Here is a 19,047-nt window from a genome sequence, read left to right as displayed (position 1 = left end):
CAATCTAAACGCTCAGTAATCCGATCAGGCGGCGCCCACGGGCTTCCCCCGGCCTGACCTCCTCCAGCACCGCGAGAGCCCCGGGCCGGGCCCGTTCGTCAGGAAGCTAAAACGCGTTACCTTAACCTGCCCGGAGACCCGAGCTCTCCGCCCTCTGGCCACAGGCTAAGGGAAAATAATAGTAGTAACTTGCTTTCTGCAATGTGAGTCTCACAAAAACCACCGGACTGAGCCCCCCCCCCCAAACATCCCTCCCCAAACAGTTTTCTCGGCCCATTTTGGTGCCCAGGGGACGCAGATGCATTCGGGAAGCCCCACAGCTTAGCTGGGGCAAAGCATGCCCAGAAGGTCCCAAGACTCCACGCTCCGCAGGGACACTCGTAGCAGCGGCATCTGGGTCAGGTTTGCCCCTTCGCCATAGGATTTGCAGCAGCAAAGCCCCTCTCTAGCGTTTCCTTTTGAAACACAGAGCTGCTCCCCCCTCCTCCCCCCGCATTTCCAGCATACGTGGCAAAAACCCGACACACCGCACTGTAGAGATATAGATATATTTGTGGTGATGTTGCATATTTAAGACAACTTTACATAATGCTTCTGACACAGAGTTTTGGCGTCCTCCCCTGGCCCGGGGCCAGGCCCTGCACAGCGTGTCTGAGAGCACCGAGCACTTCTCACCCCACGTCCTCCCCAGCCCCAGCCCCTCGGGCACCCGGCTAGCAAGGAGGGAGCGGGCTCGGGTGCCAGCAGGTAGCTGCCCCTGCCCACTAAGGTCTCCATCCCCCCTTAGTGTGCAGAAGAGCTGATTTTACAACACCAGCTCCTTCAGCACCAGTGTCCTTAAACCAGAAAAGGAGACTGTGAGCGCAAACCAAAAGGCAGCCCGAGCGCAGCGCTGTCAGCCAGGAAAGCCCTGGGCTTTGGAGAGACGTGAAGGACGGCACAGATCCTTGGAGATATTCAAAACCCGACTGCACATGACCCTGAGCAAGCTGCTCCGGCTGCCCTCACCTTGAGCAGGGGTCCGTGAGATCCATCCCCACCCTCCCTGGAGCCTGGCACCGGTCCCGGCCCCGGCAGCCCCTCTGCGCTGGCCGTAGCCGCTCCCAGGCTGGGCCCGCGGTCCCGCTGCAGTTCAGTATGGCACGCAAAACATCTTCCCGGGGTGGAAAAAACAAACTCGGACTTCTCCGTGCAGAGAAGGAAAACTGCAGGGAGCCCCCAAGGCCTGGGGGGACGGGCGGGAGGAGGGTGCTCCGCTACACCCCTTCCCTGGAGGAGGTGGCATCCGTTCCCTCCAGAAAAGGGGGGAAGCAAAAACAGTGGAGAAGGGACAGAGCTGGCCAGACCTTGTCTCACCTCTTGGCTTTTGGCCAGGGAAGTACACTAGATGCCGAGAGCTTCTGCTGACCCAGGAGAAAAGAAAAGGCTGTGCCGACCAGCCGTGGCACAAGGCAGCCCTCCAGCAAGGGAAACTGCTGTCTCACTCGGACCAAGAAATCAGCCATGCGGGTGGCATTTTGGCAGGGGACTCAGGTGTCCTGGTGCTCAGTTCCCAAAGCCTCCCCTAAAGTGAAGACAGGGGATGCAGAGTCCACAGCGGCTTATTGATCTCCAACGGTGAATAGAGAAGTGCTCCCCCGAATTGCCCAGCTGTGGCTGTTGCACAAGAAACAGCAGCAGGTCCAAACATTTGGCACGGTCGGGCAGCCGCCCCGGAGGGCGGGCAGCACCCTGCGACCGCAGGGCAGCCCTACCCGAGAGGCAGCAGGATACGATTCCCCCAGCAGGAAACAGGGAAACAGCAAAACAATAAAAAACAAAACAAAACAGAAACCACAATGACCCAGCACCCTGTCCTGTAGCTCCAGGACACCCAAGAGAACAAGTTCTGTTACAGTCTGAGGGGAGACGGAGACACAAGGACTTCCCGGCCAATGCGGGGGTCTCGTCTCTATTGCACTTTGCATCATATATATTTCTATATTTATAAAAATACAAACTAAAGGGCTGGGGTGGAGGGGATGAGATGCAGGCCTTGGGCCAGCAGCAGCTCCATGCGCACAGCAGGCGTTGACCCGTTCTGCTCCTGCCCGTCCCTGTGCGCCCTGTCCCCAGAGCCCTTTGCCAGCTCTCCCAGGGGAACGGCCAGTGGCACAGGGCCTGATCCTGCAGAGACCCAGCCCGGGGCTGGGCAGGGTGCTGAGCCGGCCCAGAGCCTACCCGCCTGCCAGCCTCCCTTCTCTTCCCTCCCCCATCACCCCTTCCCGAGGCTCCAAGGCCCGGAGCAATAAATACACTGCTCTCCCCAGCCGCCGATGCCATCGCGCCCCATGGCGACGGGCGCCCCCGCACGCTCTCCTCTGGCCAGCGAGTGCCCGTTCCTGGGCAAGGTGGGCAAGGTCCCAGGCTTGCACCTTCCCCTCCACCCCCAAAAAAACCCACAGGAGAAGGTTTTCCCCGGCCCGGAGGTTCCCACACTCTCCTCCCCGAGCGACTACAGTGTAAATCTCACGGGGTGATGTAGTCCAGAGAACCCCCCCACCACGCCAGTGACGGAGGATGCTCCTTGCTCCCAGCGCCGCCCCCCGGCTGGTCCTGCTACCTCAGCCGCCCGTCGGGTTTGACGGGTCCCAGTTCTGATTTGGGGTCTGGGGACAGCGAGCTCCAGGAGGTTTTGCTGCAGGTTTCCAGGGCGGAGCAGGCAGAGGGGCTGCTCACGCAGACGTCCGCCACGGACCAGAAGGTGCTGATGGTGCCGTCTGCCCAGTCGTCCAGCGCTCTGCCCGTCAGCTGCGTCTTCCGCACCGCGTCCTTCTCCGCCTCGTCCGCGTGCGGCAAGTTCAAGATCCCCCCCAGGCCCTGGAAGCTCTGCTCCATGTACTCGTTGCGGGGGGGCCCGCCGTGCAGCCAGCCGCTATCGTCTGGGCAGGACGGGGAGAGAGAGGGTGTCAGCACCGCGGCAACGTCCCAGCTCCCTGCTCTTCCTACCGCCACCCTCCCAGCGGGGCTCAGCATCCTGTTCCCTCGCAGCCCCCAGCCCGCACCCAGGAATGGGGATGCTGCCGTCGGATGGAGGGAGAAGGGATCTAATTGACCTGCGAATGGGCCATCCATGGCTGCCCAGTGGCCTGGTTTGAGGACTCATGTGGGCAAGGGGACACCACCGGGAAGGGTGGCTCCCGTTTTGTCATCAGCTGCAGCCCGGGGAGGCCAGCACCGGGGCAAGTGCTTGGGACCGCCTGCAGGGAGAGGCCCAGCCCCGATCTCCAGAGCATCCTCACCCTTCCTGAGAGGCTGCTTGCGGTTGAAGGTCTGCGGCACCACCAGGAACTGGCTCTCCCCCAGGGGCTCCCAGAACTGGAGGAGGCGGATGGTCCAGATGCCGGGGCGCAGGGGCCGGTTGAGGGGAGGCTTGTACTGGGTGAACTCTGCCTCGGCGTCCACCGTGATGTCGTAGGAAGTGGCAATGATGTACGTGGGGTCAATCCACACCACTGTGGCTGTCAGGTTGGGCCCCCGCGACCACTTCTGCATGGCCACTGGCTCGTCGAAAGGCCCCATCAGGCCTCCAAAATTGCGGAAGAGCCTTTCCTTGGGATCCCACTCTGTGCCCACCTGCAAGAACAGGAGGTGCACAGCAGTGGGACACTGGGCTGGGAGATGCTACCAGATCTGGTGTTGTGTTTCACCCCCCCCCGAGCTGGGCAGGGTCTGAACTCTCATCCCAGTGCAATGCACACCCCCCCTCCGCTGCTCTCCTGCCTGCCCGCCAGTACCAATCCAGCTGTGTTTGATGTCTACTGCTGCCACAGGCAGCCATGGCATCAACAGCCTCAGCTCTTCCCCAAGATCCATTCAGGCTTTCTCCCCACCAACCGACTCCATATCCCACCCTGTAACACCTCCCCGCATGTAGAAATCAGAGCAAACGTCCTGGACAAAGGTTTGTCCTCAGACATAATGAAGGGACCACATCTCTCTGTCCCTCTCAATGCGCAAGCGGGGGAGAGGAGGAAGGGCAGGGTGGTCTGGAGAAGCAGTGGAGGAAAGTGGGTGTTGTGAGGGGAACTTTCCCCATTTACCTCAAGGTTTTGTAACCTATTTGTCTGCCCTCCGTGACCTGCCAGCTTCAAAGCTCCTTGGGGCATCATCCACACCTCCAGGGACTCTGCTTGCCCGGTTGCTGAGTTCTGCACCTCCTGCATCACCAGATAACCCTGGAAACGGTCGTCATAGAAATATAAGTGCACACTGGATGGGAAACCCCGGGGCTCAAATCTGGAGAGACAGAGAAGAGCGAGAGAGGTTGCACATGTGACCCTCAGCATCCTCCCAGTGCAAGATGCAGGTCACACTCGGAGCTTGGATGGAGCTGCAGTGAACGTCCCACCTGCAGAGCTTCTCTGCCTTCAGTGCTGGTGCAGATGCGGCTTTGCGGAGCCCCAGCCTGGAGAAGGCCGTGTAGAAGGTCAGGGTGACATCGCTGAGGCCGCTGAGCCCATCGATGCGGTCGTAGACGTTCTCCCAGTACGCCTTGAGAGCCGGTGTGTTGGGGGGGTAGTTGCCATAGAGGTGCGTGTCCAGGATCTCCAGCACTTCCTGATTCACTGTTGACTCAAACTTGCGGGCGAAGAAGGTGGGTCTGGAGAGTTGCTGGAAAAGCAAAGGTGTTTCTAACAGTGTTGGTTACACCCGTTCTGCCCTCCCGCCTCAACATGAAAGCTGGGGATGAGACAGACTGGGAAACATGCTGGGACCCATCCTGTCCCCTTCGATGGCACAGGCCAGGGAGCAGCAAAGCACAAACAGCTTCTACGTGGGATCCTCTATGGCAGGATCAGTGGTAGCACACAGCATGGTTACTGGTAACGCAGTCAGGTTCCCATCTCTCCCACTGCCTCCCCCTTTCTGTGCTCAGAAGCAGCCATGTGTCATCCAGCTCCTTAGCTGGAATCTCTATATAGACAGGCCCCCACCCTCCCAGAGCCTCTGCAGAGCACAGGGCCTGGCTATACAGCGCAGCTTGCAGAATCAGGGCCCTGCACTATATAAGCCCAAGACTGTAGCCTCTGGCAAGGAAATCCTGCAAACTTCACTTTTTGGGGCTGGAGGCATCTTTTCCCAAACCTGCCTCGCTCAGGCCAAGCCTCTGCTCGCTAGAGCATGGTTATAAAAAGACGGTTCATCACAAGGCATTTTGACTTGCCAGGGAGGACAGCTCTCTGAAGTGGTTTTACTGAGAAGACATTTGCCCTAAGTCATAAGTCTGCAGGGAGAGAGCAGGAGAACAGGAGAGAAAGTCTGGGAAGGGGAACAACATTGCAAGCAGAAGCCTGGCTGCGGGGCAGGATACTCAGTGCAATCCCACGGCCCAAACATTTACAGACAGCTCTGTGCTGAGCCCCACCACAGCCGGACAGCCAGCCCTGCAGACGTGCAGACCAGCTGGCACTGTACCCAGGGACACGTCCGCAAGGGAGCTCAGAGGGGAGAGCACCGGGGAGAGAGACAGAGAGGAGGGGAGAGAGCAGGAGGAGAAAGGAGGATCTTTTTCACCTGTAGCCGTAGGAAGTCCTGGGGTTTGAAGTCATTTGGGGAGCATCCGCACCAGTCGACTATGTGTTTATATTGGCACTTACAGCCCAGCTTCCGGTTCCAGTTGGTCACTCGGAGGTTGTTATCGACCAGTGTCTCGCAGGCATGACTGTTCTCCAGGACCGTGTGGAAGAAGGACTGTGCACGGCAGAGAACAGACATGAGGCCCAGTGGGGATGGAGGCTGGGAAGCTAACGTAGCCCCCCGGTCCTCACTCACACAGCAACAGGAAGTTTAAATAAATGAGCAAAAATCTGCGATAGATCCTGAATGTAAATCCATCCCAGTTCCCAGCACAGGGTAACCCGTAACGGAACAGGCTGTGTACCCAGATTGGTCCTTATCCAGCCCAGAGGGGTGTCTGGAGCTAAAGCAGGCTGGATACAAACACGACCCTTGGCCCATCTGCCCCTCTCTCCCAGGCCTGGGCAAAGCAGAGGCACAAAGCTGCCAGAGCAGAACAGGAATGTTTTGCACTGCCCTTAACAGCTATCCGGGGCATGGATGAATTGGGACAGAAACATTAAGTGCAGCAGGAAGAAGATCCAGCATCATTCTTTTTGTGTCTTAGGGAAAACGAATACAGCCAAGATGGGAACACACCAGCACTCACAACGAAGGTGGCTCTGAGCTGTCCTTGCCTGTTCCCCTCACCCAGCACCCACCTCGGCAGGCAGGAGCGTGTAGGTGTAGAACTGCCGCAGCTGGGACACCAGCTGGTCGTTCGCATAGACCACGTACTCCACGAAGCTGCGTGTCAGCGAGAACCAGTCAGAGCCCCCATCCACCACAATGCCGTCGGGGATGTGGCGCTCGCCCAGCCGCCACATGTGGGAGTCGCACTCGTGGAACAGGCGGTCCAGGCCCTGCTTCTTGATAAACCTGGGCATGGGGACAAGGGCTGAGTATGAGAGTCCTCCTACAGCTGCAAGCGGAGCTAAGGGTGCCACCCGCTCTGCTGGGACACAGGGTGGATCTCCAACAGCGTAAAGCCAATGGGGTGACACCCGGGAAAGACCTGGCCCCACACCAGCACCGCTATGCTCCTGGCAGCCACAGCCAGAACAGCCCCCGGCCCTGACTCTTTTAGTTCTCAGAAATCCTCCCCTTTCTGTTCGTGCAGCTCGGCCCTGCCCCCAGTCACAGTTACCTGGCGTTGTCTCTGCCATGAGACTTCAGGAAGTTCTTATCTCGGTATTTGGACAGGAACATCACCAGCTCCTCATTGGTCCTGAGATGCAAAATAGAAAGGGTTAATAACCCCTGAAGTAAAGCAGCCCAGAAAATATTCAAGCTGCAAACAGCCACCAAACACAGGGAGCCTAAGCTGCTTCATAGGCACTGACTCAAATCCTTATCACATTGCTGGGGAGACACAGACTCGGCCCCTCTGCTGTCTGGCGCCTGGTAAGGGTGTGTGAGGTGGTGCACGCCTGTGCATTCACATGTACTCACACGTGCATTCGCCCTGCAGCACCCAGACCACAGGAAAAAACAGCCTCCGAGGTACTGGCTGGGATCCCCAGCAGAGATGGGACCAGCCTGGCCCTGGAGCATCATCACCAGCACGTGGGTGCAATCTCCAACCCCATCTGCCCTGAGCTCCCTGCTCCTCCTTACACTTCCCAGCAGCGTTGCTCCCAGGGCTGCTGCGGCACCAAGCAGCCCTCACCCCTCCATCGTCCTCCCCTGACCCAGCAGGGTCCTCACCTCGTGGGGTAATCGGTGGCACTCAGGTTGATGAAGAAGTCCCAGGGCCACTCGGCCAGCTCCAGCAGGTCCTTCATGCTACGCAGGTACATCTTCAGCAGGCTGGCGCCTCCCCAGATGGTCACCATGCGCCAGGGCGTCACGCGGATGTTGGGGTAGTGCTGGGCCAGCTCCAATGCCTCCCGATGGAGGTAGTTGGAGCGCTGCCAGGGAATGAGACTCTTGATCAGCAGGGAGTCATCTTCCCGGGGTCCTGCCTTCCTCGCTACCTGCTCTGAGTCAGCCCTGCTCTGCGTGTGCCTCGCTGTCTTTCTTATTTCCCTGCCTGCCTTGCTGGGTAGTGTCAGCTACCGAGCCTGCGCTGGAGGTAAACCTCGGGCCGCTGCTGTCATGGGCTGAACCGGAGCTGTGGAAGGGCGATAATGCAGCCAGGCTCTGTCCATTGCCCGGAACGGCTGAGACATCCCTCCATGCCCACTGGGTCCCACTTTGCCGTGCTTCCAGCCAGCCTGCAGGCTGGCCAGACACCCCAGCCCATCTCCGAAGGGGCCCCGAGGAGCAGCAGAGGCAGCTCCATGCGGTAGCAATCCTACAACCTGCCTCTGCCTGCTCAGGGCAACTCATGTGGCTGAGAGAAAAAGCAGGCAACCAGGACAGAGCAGAGTATCTGACCCAGCCACTCTTTTCCTTCCAATGAGCTCTGCCAGACAGATCCACACATCTCTCTGGGATCTTGTGATCTTTGGGATGGGTGGTGTTTGGCTGCTAGCCAAGCCTTTGGGCTCTTTCTTGGCTGCTGCCAGCACACAGAAACAAGGAGGAGCGGGGTGCAGAAGCAGCAGAATGCAGATGTTACACTCCGTGGGCTGGGGGAGGGCAAACAGCCTGAGCCCTGCCCAAATGAGAAAGCAGCAGCGTTGAGGGGAGGCTCCGTTTGCTGCTTGTGCAGGGGGACGTGCCCAAGGGGCTAAGCTCCAGCTCGCACAGCCGCCTCTGCAGGGAGGAGAGCAGCGAGACAAGACTGCTCTGGGCAGGGGGGATAGATCGCAGCTGCCCCCATCCAGGGAGGGACACAGCTCCCAGGCAAGTCCTACCCAGCCTCTTCCTCCAGCACTGAGGCCCCGCAGGGGATGCTGACTTCACTCACTGCCCGTCTGGGTTATTAAACCGGGCACCCTTAGCATCCCCTCCCCTCTTGCCAGCCAGCTGGGAGCGACCACCCCTCCCGCAGACCTTGTCGACGTGGATGTAGAAGAAGTGCTGCTGGTGGTACACCGCCTTGATGAGCCGCTTCAGCTGGCGAATGGCCCTGCCGTGCACGACCAGCATGTACGCGATGCGCACCGGCTTGCTGGGGGGTGCCTGCTGCAGCCGGCTCTCGTCCCACTGGATCACAGGGCTGACCTTCCCTGCGTGGGGAGGGACACGGCCATCAGCCCCCCGCCGGCCTCGGGACACCACGGGGCACCCCACCGCCCCACCGCACACAGCTCCCGATAAACTGGGGGGATCTGATCAAGGTGGGATCACAGGGCCCAGCATGGCCAGGGCAAACCTCATCACACAGCCAGGGCACACGGGGCAGGGCACGGCGGCGCACGCAGCCCTTTGCAATTGCTTCCACGTCGACAGGGACACGTTGGGAAGGGGGGGGATGCCCCCTCCAGCCCCTCGAAACAGAAGGGTGCAGCTGCGCTTGGCTCTGATCCCTGCAGCCCTCACTGGGCTGGGCCGGATGAAGCAGCCCAGCTTAAAGGAGGCCAGCACAGCTTTGATTGAATTACAGAGGCTGCCATAATCTGGGAATCAGTGACAGACTGAGGCAGTTTTTTGCAAGGTGGAAGAGTTTGGTCACACAAGGTGGGTGGCCCACGTGCCCGGCACCCCAGCAGGACTCACCCGAAAGCTGGCAGTGGCGGGGCACAGCCTGTGGCATGAGGTTGCCGGCCCGGTGCAGACACACCACATTGGCGATCTCCTGTTGGCACTGTTTGCTGCTGGCCCGCGCCAGCGCTGAGAGAGCATCTTTGCCCGTGATCTCGCACTTGGGGGTGAAGCTGTTCTCCGTGGGCTGGGGGGCTCCCTCCACGCTGCCCGTGTCGCCCTGCTGGAAGACGGCCAGCTGGGCGTCCCCACGCCGCTCCGTCAGGTTCCTCCGGCTGGAGGAGTCCGGCGCAGCCGGCAGCCTCCGCCCCGCTTTGTGTTTCGCTGTGACGGCTCTCACCACCTTGGACACCAGCACGCCAGGGCTGTCCGGCCGTCCCCGCCATCGCCCGTGCTTCCGGCTTGCGCTGCCCCGGCGTCCTGCAGAGCTGTCCGAGTCCTTGGAGCCATCGCTGTTCTCGAGCAACCTGGCTTTTTTCTGCCGCTCCTTCCCCAGTTCCAGACGGACACAGAAGAGAGGACAGACAGCATTAAGTTGGGCCTGCTCCCACTCCTGTCCCTACAGACACACTCCTTGGAGCATCCTTGTTCCTAGACCCTGTTCCTGGCCACCCAGGAGCACTTGATGCCTGTGTCCCCATGGAGCTCACTGATCAACACTCTTCTCTGCCAATCTCAGGGGAAACTGAGGCACGGCAGCCTTGGCTGCTGCATCCTTCCCTGCAATCAGTCTCCCCAGAGCAGCAAGTCAGCACCGAGCCCAGAGGAGCAATGAATTTGAAGCTCCTGCTCCGAACGGGTTTGAATTAGCCACAAGCACGACAGCCGAGGGCTGCAGCGTGTCAGGAGTTGCACGTCCACTCGGGAGCAGCAGTCGCGCAGCAAAGGAGGGTGTCAGACCAGCCCTCTGCTGACTCAGACCCCAAAGCACCTCCCTGCACTGCTCTGCGCCCCTCGCACGGCGAGAGCCTCCAGCCCCCTCTGAGCCACCACGGGGAGACCCCGCTTTGCAGACCTGCAGTCACAGCACCCAAGACGCACAAGGGGGACATTGCTCACTGCTCCCTGGCTCACAGCGAGACTGAAAGGCCAGGGTCAGCTGTCCCTGCACCCAGGCAGCCCTCCCTGCCTGCCCTCCAGCCACCCTCCACAGTCCCACATGGGCCAGGGCATCACAGCACGGCGGGGACGGACACGGGACTGTTCTGGCTGTGGGTAGTAGTTTCACCCGCAGGCAAATGGAGCAGTTTCTCACCGTCGCGATCATGCTGGGAGCCCAAGCCGGCGCTGAGGCCAGGCACATCTTTCTCAGAGATGGGGCCCCAGACAGCGGCAGCTGCACTCTCTGAGGCCACCAGGCTTTGGGCAGGATACTGCCCAACCTGCCTGTGCTCCCTTCCCTAGACTCTGGCTCCCAGCACTGGTCTGGAACAGGCACTGCAATCGCCAGCTTCTCTAGAAATCCCTTTAACAAACCCTCCCACAGAGCCAAGTTTGTGTGTAAAGGGAGCAGTTAATTACGCTTCGTTACCTCTGCCAGGCTGGCTGATTAGCAGAAATGAGTTAGCCTTGGGGGGAGCAGAGGGTTGTTCTCGGACACACGGGAAGTTTGGATGGCAGGAACGGGGGAGGAAGCCGCGGGGCCGAGTCGCTGAGCGGGTCGCAGCCCCTCAGCTTTGCGGGACGGACTGCTATCAGAGACAGGACACGAGCCCCGAGGGCTGCTCTGCTCAGAGCGATCCCGCGCAAATGCGTCGGGAGAAGCAGACCTGAACAACGTGCCACCGAGCTGGACAGCTAGAGGTACAGCCAGGGATGCCTGGGGCTGGGGAAGGGCTTCGGCTGGCGGTGCCACAAACAGCCGAACTGACCTGACTGGTAAAACAAAGGCGGAAGATGCCAAGAGAGAGGGAAGGAACTGCTTCCTTCCCAAGGGCACTGCTTAGTGCGGGGGGCTGTCGGACTGCGGCTGGAGCCATCAAACGCTCCCTTCATACGTGCTGCGAGAGCCGCACTCACACTCTGCCAGCGAGTCGTGCGTGAGGGGCCGGCCGAGGCCCCCCGTCCCCACCCCACCACGAGGAGTACGTGCGCCTGGCCGCGCTCCCAGCCAAGGGACAGGCAGCAAGCGCAGCAGCTGCCCCAGTTTCGGCCAGGCCTCCCAGGGCTCTCCCATAATGCACTCAAGAAACGTGCCTGGCCGCCGCTGCGCAGCCACCCCGGGACACGGAGCAAGATGTGTCAGGTGCTCTCCATGGGCGGCAGCATCCTCCGAGGACACACGGATGCCTCAGGAGGATGGAGGGACCGAATTAACTCCCTGAACAAGCTTCCCCGTGGGCGTAGCTGCTGGGAAGGTCACAGCCAGCAGAAACCATGCTGTGCAAAGGCTGGAAAGCATCTGGCAAGATCTGCCTCGTCCAGCCACCCCGTGTAGCAGCCGAAAGGCAGAGCCGGCAAAGCGTCCCCGAACTACCCATGCTGGGGTGAGACAGCCTCCCCATGGCCTGCAACCCACGGTCACCCGAGAAGGGGCTGAGCAACTGCTTTACTTCCGAGCGGCTGGCATCAGCAAGGATCAGACGAGCCCTCTTCCACCCAGACAGGCGTCGCAGAGAGCCCGAGACAGGCAGCGAACAGTTCATTAGTCACCACGCAGGACCATCTGTTCGGAGAGTTATAAACCTGTTTTCTCCGTACAGCGTCACGGAGCAGGGAGCCGGGAGGTGACTGACAAGCGAAGAGCGAGTCTCTTCCATGGGCTCAGCCCCCTCCCCGCGAGGAGGCGAGACCCACTGGCCTCCTTTTACACCCTCTGCTCCTGCAACACGCCTGGCTCGCAGCGCAGCCCCGTGCGATGCCCCCGCTTGGTTGCAGTCCTATTTGTCTCCTTGGAAGGAGGCTGGTTCCCGGCCACAGCTCGCAAGCACACCCAGCTGCCCTTCTCAACAGGGAAAATCATTAGAAACATCGGCAGCCTTTCCAGAGCTGCCAGTTAATGAACTCAATGGCTTCTAATTACTGCACCAAAGCAGAGCAATCCCTCCACCCCAGTCAGGCAGGGAACAACTCCGGCCACGTTGCTCTGCTGTATTTAAGACTTGTGTGCAGGACTTTTGGCAAGATTCCCAGGAGAGCCAGCGGCTGCCCGCCCCCCTTCTCCCGAAATGCGCAGATGACTCCCGGCGCCTGCTGGAGGTCACTTCTCCAGCCTTGTCTCTCCTCTGCCTGATGCCGTGCCACAGCCCCCGCAAGGCCATGGAGCTGTGGGCCAGGCCCCTATCTGCATCCTATCCCCAGCACAAGTTCAACCGCTGCCCCTGCCCTCCGACACATCTCCAAGCTGCCTGCCACCTCGGGACTGAAGCGTCACACCTGAAATCCAGAGTGACATGGCAATTGTCCCCAGGGGACCTTCCCTCCTCTCCTCCAGAACGACACTAGGATGCTTCTCTGACCCATGTGAACCCCATCTCTCCCTCCTCCCTCTGTCCATCTCACACGCTTGTACTCCAAACTCCTGGGAAAGGGGAGGGAGAGAGGCTGCCCTGAGACACTTTTAGAGACTGGCAGGTGAACCTGTAAAGACAGTCCCCAGCACAACCACCCCCTCTCTAGCTCTTCCTGTCTGTGCAGAACAGAGAGGGCACATCCACCTGGGCCCCCGCCTTTGGGACATGGATGCTGTGGAGGAAGTTCAAATACAAATCGGGAAACAAAAATATCAGTGGAGAAAGAGAGAGGAGACTATTGTGATGAGTGGAACTAATGACATCTGGCGTCCTACAAGATTCTGTCCTGTGGTTGGTTGACTTTGGTGTCTGCCAAACACAAGCTCTCATCAGGCAACACCAACGTCAAAACGTTCCAAAGTCACCAGAGGAATCCAGACACTCAGTTGCCATTAATTCATCCTTAAATCTCACATTTAAAATGGACTCAGTCATATCCCCCTAAAGATAAGTTATTTGGGGAAAAACATTCAAGCATTCTCAGCAAGGCTGGAAGAGACTGTTTTGTAGGAAGCGTCTCTAGAGACTGCTGCACACGGACCGTACCAACATACAGGCCCTCAGAGTTGCCTCCTTCTGCTTGGAAGGAGGAAGATAGAAGACGAAGTGGGAGAATAAAGACGTGACTGGGCTAAAACACTTTTCCCAAGTGGCAGATCCTCTCCTCCACCCACAAGGATGTTCTGCAGTTTGCATGTTCCAGTCTGCGCTGCTCAGGGAGCCAAACTCCACCACAGACCTGCACATACACCCCCCCCCCCCAAACACCTCGCGAAGCTCGTGCACTCGTTCAGCAGCAGTCGGTGCCACCATGACTGATGGACGCAGGATCATTCTGACCAACTCGGACTGAAGCATCCACAGCTCCCACCTTTATGCCATTACCCAGAGAAGCTCAGAGTGTCTGCAATAGGGATGCTATCAGTGTGGGATGCGAATAAACACCAGGAGCTCGCAAAGGGCTAGATACAGATGAGGGACTTTCCTCTCCAAGCTCTCAGTCTGGATAGAGATCGTGTTATTTAATCCTGGTGGAATCAAAGCAGTTTGGCTTCTTGGAGGTAGGACAAGTTCCCAGCACACCAACTGCCATTGCAGGGGTACCACAAAGCTTAGTGCTGACCTGGGTGGATGGAGACTGATCCAACTTCTGTTCTGTACACCATAAAACATCTGCTCAGTAAAAAAAAAAAAAAAAAAAGGGAGCCTTTAGGACTCTGAAATCAGCACCATCCACAAATGCAACTAACCCCAGGCAAACAGTGGGACAGGCAGATCCAGGGCAGCTGTGTGGATGGGCTCAAAGGCCAAGAAAATGAGCCATCCTGAACGTGCAGGTTTGCAAAGAGAAGCGAAACGATCCAAGCAGCACGTCTCAAGGGGGCTGGGGTGGTGGCTCAGCTGTGCTCAGGCCTCTTACGGGGCAGAGAGCAGGTGCAGCTGGTGTGAGATGATTTTATAATGTGCTCACATGAAGGGGCAAAGCCCAAAGTTCAGCAAATCCTCACTCAGCCTCTGCTAAGCTCAGAGCGGGAAGCCACTGGGATGGAGCCTGCCAAGCAAAGTGGTACATAAAAACGGAGCCGGCTGTCCTATCAGCCAGCAAGACACAGGCACCACAGAGCTGTTCCCAACCTGTCACTCCTGGAGATGGATGTGATGCGCCTCACGAGAAGCTACACGGGCCTCTTCTGTCTTGTACAGGCCCTGCTGAGGTCAGTACTACCCTCCTTCCCTTGCTCCTGCACAGCTGCAACTGCCTCCCTCCGCCAGCACCCCGGCCCAGCTCAGCCTGGGTGTGCGCTCCCCGGCCGGACACCCCATCACCTCAGTGTCTGGCCTGCTCTGTTCTCTGGGCCGCTTCCTACGAAGACAAGGAAAGAAAAGAAAATCAGCAGAATTTCAAGAACTGACCAGCAAGAAAAGGAGACCAGAGCAGCTCTTCTGGGAGCGCCTAAGCAGCACAGGCAGCTGCGGCTGCCGGCCCAGGGCACAAAGCAAGGCGAGTGCTGGGCGACCCGGGCTGCTGGGGCTCACAGCTCTGACCCGCAGCTGCAGAGCAACCTCTGAGCTCTGCAGATGCCACAGCCCAACGGGCTGATCTGGAGGGCTCGCCCGACTCCAGATGCTCCAAGGCATTTGGAGGACTCACGTCTCCTTTGTGCTCTCTATGGAAAGTCACAGCTGGTTTGTGGTGGGGACGAGCCTGGTTAGAACAGTGTCCAATAGCAGGAAGGAGCCATTTACTCAAGCAATTAGGAGATTCCAAGATTTCCCAAATTATTCCAAGCCTGCAAGGTCGGCTTCTCCCAGGAAAGTTCTCCTGCCCTCAGCTTTACCACAAATATCCTGGGGAATGGTGGCTTCTCCAGGTCTGGGCAAAATCAGGAACTGCAGAAGGGCATGGAAATGAAGAGCTTTGCTGTGTTTTAAGAAAGAAAAGTTAACTGGACTTTTCCCAGCTTGCTAATGTGTCTGGGCTGTCAGTAAAGCTCAGGATGATTCCTGCCTTCTTTGATGAGGCTAGTTCATTCCCAAGCCCCAGAGAGAAGCAGGGACCGCAGGTGGTGAAACATCCCCACCTCCAGATGAGGGGGGACATTTCACAGCCAAACCTGTCAGCTGCCCAGTTCAGTTTTAGGAAGGGACATGAGGAATCAGGTGAGGACTAGCACAGAATGAGGGGGCTGCACAAGGAAGGGATAGAGAAGAGTGGCTAGAAGAGACGGCGGTAACACCAGAGGTTGTGATCCTGAGCGTTAACAGCACACGAGCGGTGCTGGACTGTGCAGCGAGGGAAGGGGAAGCAGAGGCTGGTGAAGTGATCTCATCAAGGTCACGGAAAAGCGGAAGGGGCAGAGTTAGGCACTCCTGGCTCCCAGATCTCTCCCTGCTCTCCCACTCCCAAGGTCTTACGATCCGGGGTGACTCTGCACCCCCTCTCCTTGCTACACGTATTCCTTGGCTTTTTCCTGCTGGCTGTATGGCAGCAGTGGACGAGGGTGCAGAACCTCACTGCCTGTCCCCGTCCCCAGGAGGCCTGGGCTTGGGGATTAATGTGCTGAGTGAGTGATCACCTTAGAGACCTTCCAAATGCTTCCTCGCAAGGGGCCTCCCAGTTCCTGTTCTTACCTCTTTGCTTTGGGGGGAAACTTTCTAGCCCCAAGAAAAGACCTGCCGACTGCTAGACCACCCTTAGCAACAAGAGGTGATCCAGAGAGGCACCCCACAAAGCGAAAGCGGAGCCCCGACCCCTCCAGAGATCCCCACTTCTCACAGCATGACCTGCAGCTTTGGGATGCCGCACGTACCTCGCTCACCCCACTCGGCAGCTCAGATCCGCACCCACACAGCTCCTCCATGTGCTCTTCCCAGCTCTCGGTGCACACCGTCTCCCTTCCTGCCAAACCCGCGTTCCTCATCACCTTGGGTTTGTCAAGGATGGACAGACACAGCTTCCCTCCGCCCAGCTCCACAGGAGCTGCAGAAGCACCAGGATCCCTCGGACTGACACATAAACATGCCTGAGCCTCGGGTCTGTGGCCCTGCACAGCTCAGGGAGGGCGAGCAGCTCTCCACGGTCCCTGGAGTTTGGGCATCCTGCCCGAGAAGAGGAGTCGTGGCGCTGTGCAGACTTTCACCAGGGGAGCCAGCGCTCTGGGAGAAACGAGTTTCAGCCACTGGTTCGCCCAGATGCAGCAGGCCTGGATGCAGTCCAAGCAGCTCATAACAAATAAATACATTCAAAGAAGCAACCCAGAGGTCAAGAGCTTCGCTTGAAGGTGGAAGCACTATGGTCCAAAGACCCAGGTCCTCCTCAATACCTACTCTGTCCGTGACCTTGGACAAATACTGTCACCAGCCCATGACTCAGTTGCCCCAAAGGTAAAAGAAAAGAGGTGGCATCTTTTGCCTTAGCAAAGCATTTCAACACAGAAGACAACGCACAACTGCAGAAAGTCCTTCTACCCTTGCGCTTTACATAGGTATCCCAGATGGGACCAGCCGAACAGGAGTCTCCCCGAGCTTCCTGAACGCTGGTGCGCGCGCTCTCACAAGCCCTCTGAATTGCAGTATGCTTAAATATTTCTCTACCTCAGGTATCTTCAACTTCTTGCAACGTTTCCCAAACCACAGAGAAGGCTGAGACCCCCAGGACCCAACCCCATACCAGGCCCCAACCAATACCTCCTGGGGCACGAAACCCCCTTCTCACATGCCGTGGTCCTAAAACACTGCAGTGGAAGCCCCCACACGTCCCGCTGCCCATCCCACAGCCATCGTTTCCCCAACAGCCCGATCCCGATCCCGGTGCTGCCCTTCCCCTCCCCAGACCGCACACCCCACAGCTGGGTGTCCGCAGGTCCCACCTCCCTCCCTGGGACCCCATCCCGGTGTAACGTATCACTCCCACCCCCCTCGGACCCCCCCAGCAGCACCCCACACCTCCAGCCCCCCCCCGCCACCCCCAGGACCCCCTCACCCTAACTCCCTAGAGACCTGCACTCCCTTGGGACCCCCAGGACCCTCACCCCCACCCCAAGGACCCCCCACTCCCTCTGGGAGCCCCTCGCCACCCCCACGCTCCCCTAGGACCCTCCTGCCCAGCCCCCCTCATCACGCCCCCAGGCCCATTACCTTCATTCCACACCCCTAAGACCCCAGACCCCCTCAGGGCCCCCACGGTCTCCTCGGACGCCCCTCATCCCACCCCCCCGACCCCCCCCGGGCCCCCTCACTGCCCCCCGCCCCCCAGGACCCCACACCTCCCCCTAGGCCCCTCAGCACCCCCCACGCCCAGGACCCTCACCGCCACCCCGCACCCCCAGGAGCCCCTGCCGCCCCACAGCCCCCCAGGCCCCTCATCAGCCCCCCCCGCCGCCCCCCGGGCCCAGGCCCGGCGCCCCCTCGCCGCCCCCCGGCGCACCTCGGCCGGGCCCTCCTCGTCGAGGCCGGCGGAGCTCCAGAGCACGAGCCCCTGCAGCAGCAGGATGGCGAGGGCCGTGGCCACGGCCAGCCGGTACCGCCGCGCCAGCTTCCGCACCCGCGCGCTCGCCACCATCGTCACGGCCGCAGCGCCGCCGGGCGGGGCGCGCGGGGGGCGCGCGGGGGGCGCGCGCGGCGGCGGCGGCGGCGGCGGCGCGGGGCGGGGCGGGGGCGCGCGCGCACGCGCGGGGCGGGGCGAGGCGGGGCGGGGCGGGGCCGAGACCCGCCGGGGGGGCGGCGCGCGTGTGCGCGTGTGTGCGTGTGTGTGTGTGTGTGCTGAGCTGCGTGTGTGCAAGTGCATGTGCATGTGTGTGCTGGGGTGTGCGTGTGTGTGCATGTGTGTGCTGTGTTATATGCAGGCGTGTGCATGTGTGCACCAGAGTGTGTGTGTGTGCAAATGCATGATGGGGTGTGCGTGTGTGTGTGCATGTGCATGTGTGCACTGGAGTGTCTGTGCATGCATGCATGTGTATATGTGTGCTGGGGTGGGAGCATGTGTGTGCTGTGTTTTGTATGTGCCTGTGTCTGCTGGGGTGTGCATGTTCGTGTGCATGTGTGCACTGGCATGTGCATTTGCTGCATGTGTGTGCTGGGCTGTGCATGTGCTTGTGCATACTGGGGCGTGAGCCTGCATGTGCATGTGCACATGTGTGCTAGGGTGCACATGTGTGCTGGTGCGTGCGTGTGCCTGTACATGTGTGCATTGCAGCGTATGCTTTCATGTGCATGTGTGTGCTGGGGTGCACATGTGCGCAGGGGTGTGCACGTGCATACGTATGTGGATGTGTGCACCGTGTACGTATGTGCATGCACGTGTGCACTGGGGGTGTGTGGGATGCGAGCAGGCATGTCTATATGTGCATAGGGGTGTGCATGTATGCACTGGCATGCGTGTGTGCACATGCGTGTGTGCACAGAGGGGGCCGTGCACATGCCTGTGTGCGCTGGAGTGTGTGTGTGTGCATGTGCACATAAGCACATGCACAGGGGTGGGTGTGTGCATGAGCAGGTACATGGACGTGTGCGCTGGGGTGCGGGACTACGTGCGAACTGGTGTTTGTGCACGTGCATTGGTGTGGGGGGGCCTGGGCACGTGCGTGTGTGCATGGGGGCGATACACGGGCACACGCGTTGCGCGTGGGGCCGCCGGGGCGGCGTGCGGGGCTCGGCGCGCTCCCTGGGTGCACCGGGGACCCTGCCTCCCTCCGCTCCTGCTGAGGGGGAACACGATGTCATCGGGGTTCTGACATCATCATAGCCGCTCCTTCTGACGTCAGCCCGGTTCTGCTCCCGGCTTCCGCGCCGGGGCGCGCCTCAGGGCGCAGCGGCACCTCGAGGTGCTGCCCGCCGAGCGCTGCCC

The 19,047-nt window shown here is 59.7% G+C and overlaps 1 protein-coding gene across 1 annotated transcript; it reads right to left on the bottom strand.

Annotated features, from left to right (window-relative positions):
• Nucleotides 1-1,398: 1,398 nt before the first annotated feature.
• XYLT2 (xylosyltransferase 2) lies at nt 1,399-17,803 on the bottom strand. The gene is made up of 11 exons (XM_067308445.1): nt 17,629-17,803; nt 9,205-9,676; nt 8,539-8,714; nt 7,306-7,508; nt 6,746-6,826; nt 6,261-6,477; nt 5,557-5,733; nt 4,391-4,653; nt 4,083-4,278; nt 3,282-3,615; nt 1,399-2,921 (listed from the first exon to the last, which is right to left on the bottom strand). Exons 1-11 carry the CDS (start codon nt 17,761-17,763, stop codon nt 2,599-2,601), a joined length of 2,577 nt encoding a protein of 858 aa, XP_067164546.1. The 5' UTR covers nt 17,764-17,803; the 3' UTR covers nt 1,399-2,598.
• Between the last annotated feature and the right edge of the window lie 1,244 nt (nt 17,804-19,047).

This window comes from Apteryx mantelli, chromosome 19, assembly GCF_036417845.1.
Source record: "Apteryx mantelli isolate bAptMan1 chromosome 19, bAptMan1.hap1, whole genome shotgun sequence".
Taxonomy (NCBI): domain Eukaryota; kingdom Metazoa; phylum Chordata; class Aves; order Apterygiformes; family Apterygidae; genus Apteryx; species Apteryx mantelli.
The sequence above is the reverse complement of the archived record's forward strand: the minus strand, read 5'-3'. Positions and strand labels throughout refer to the sequence as shown.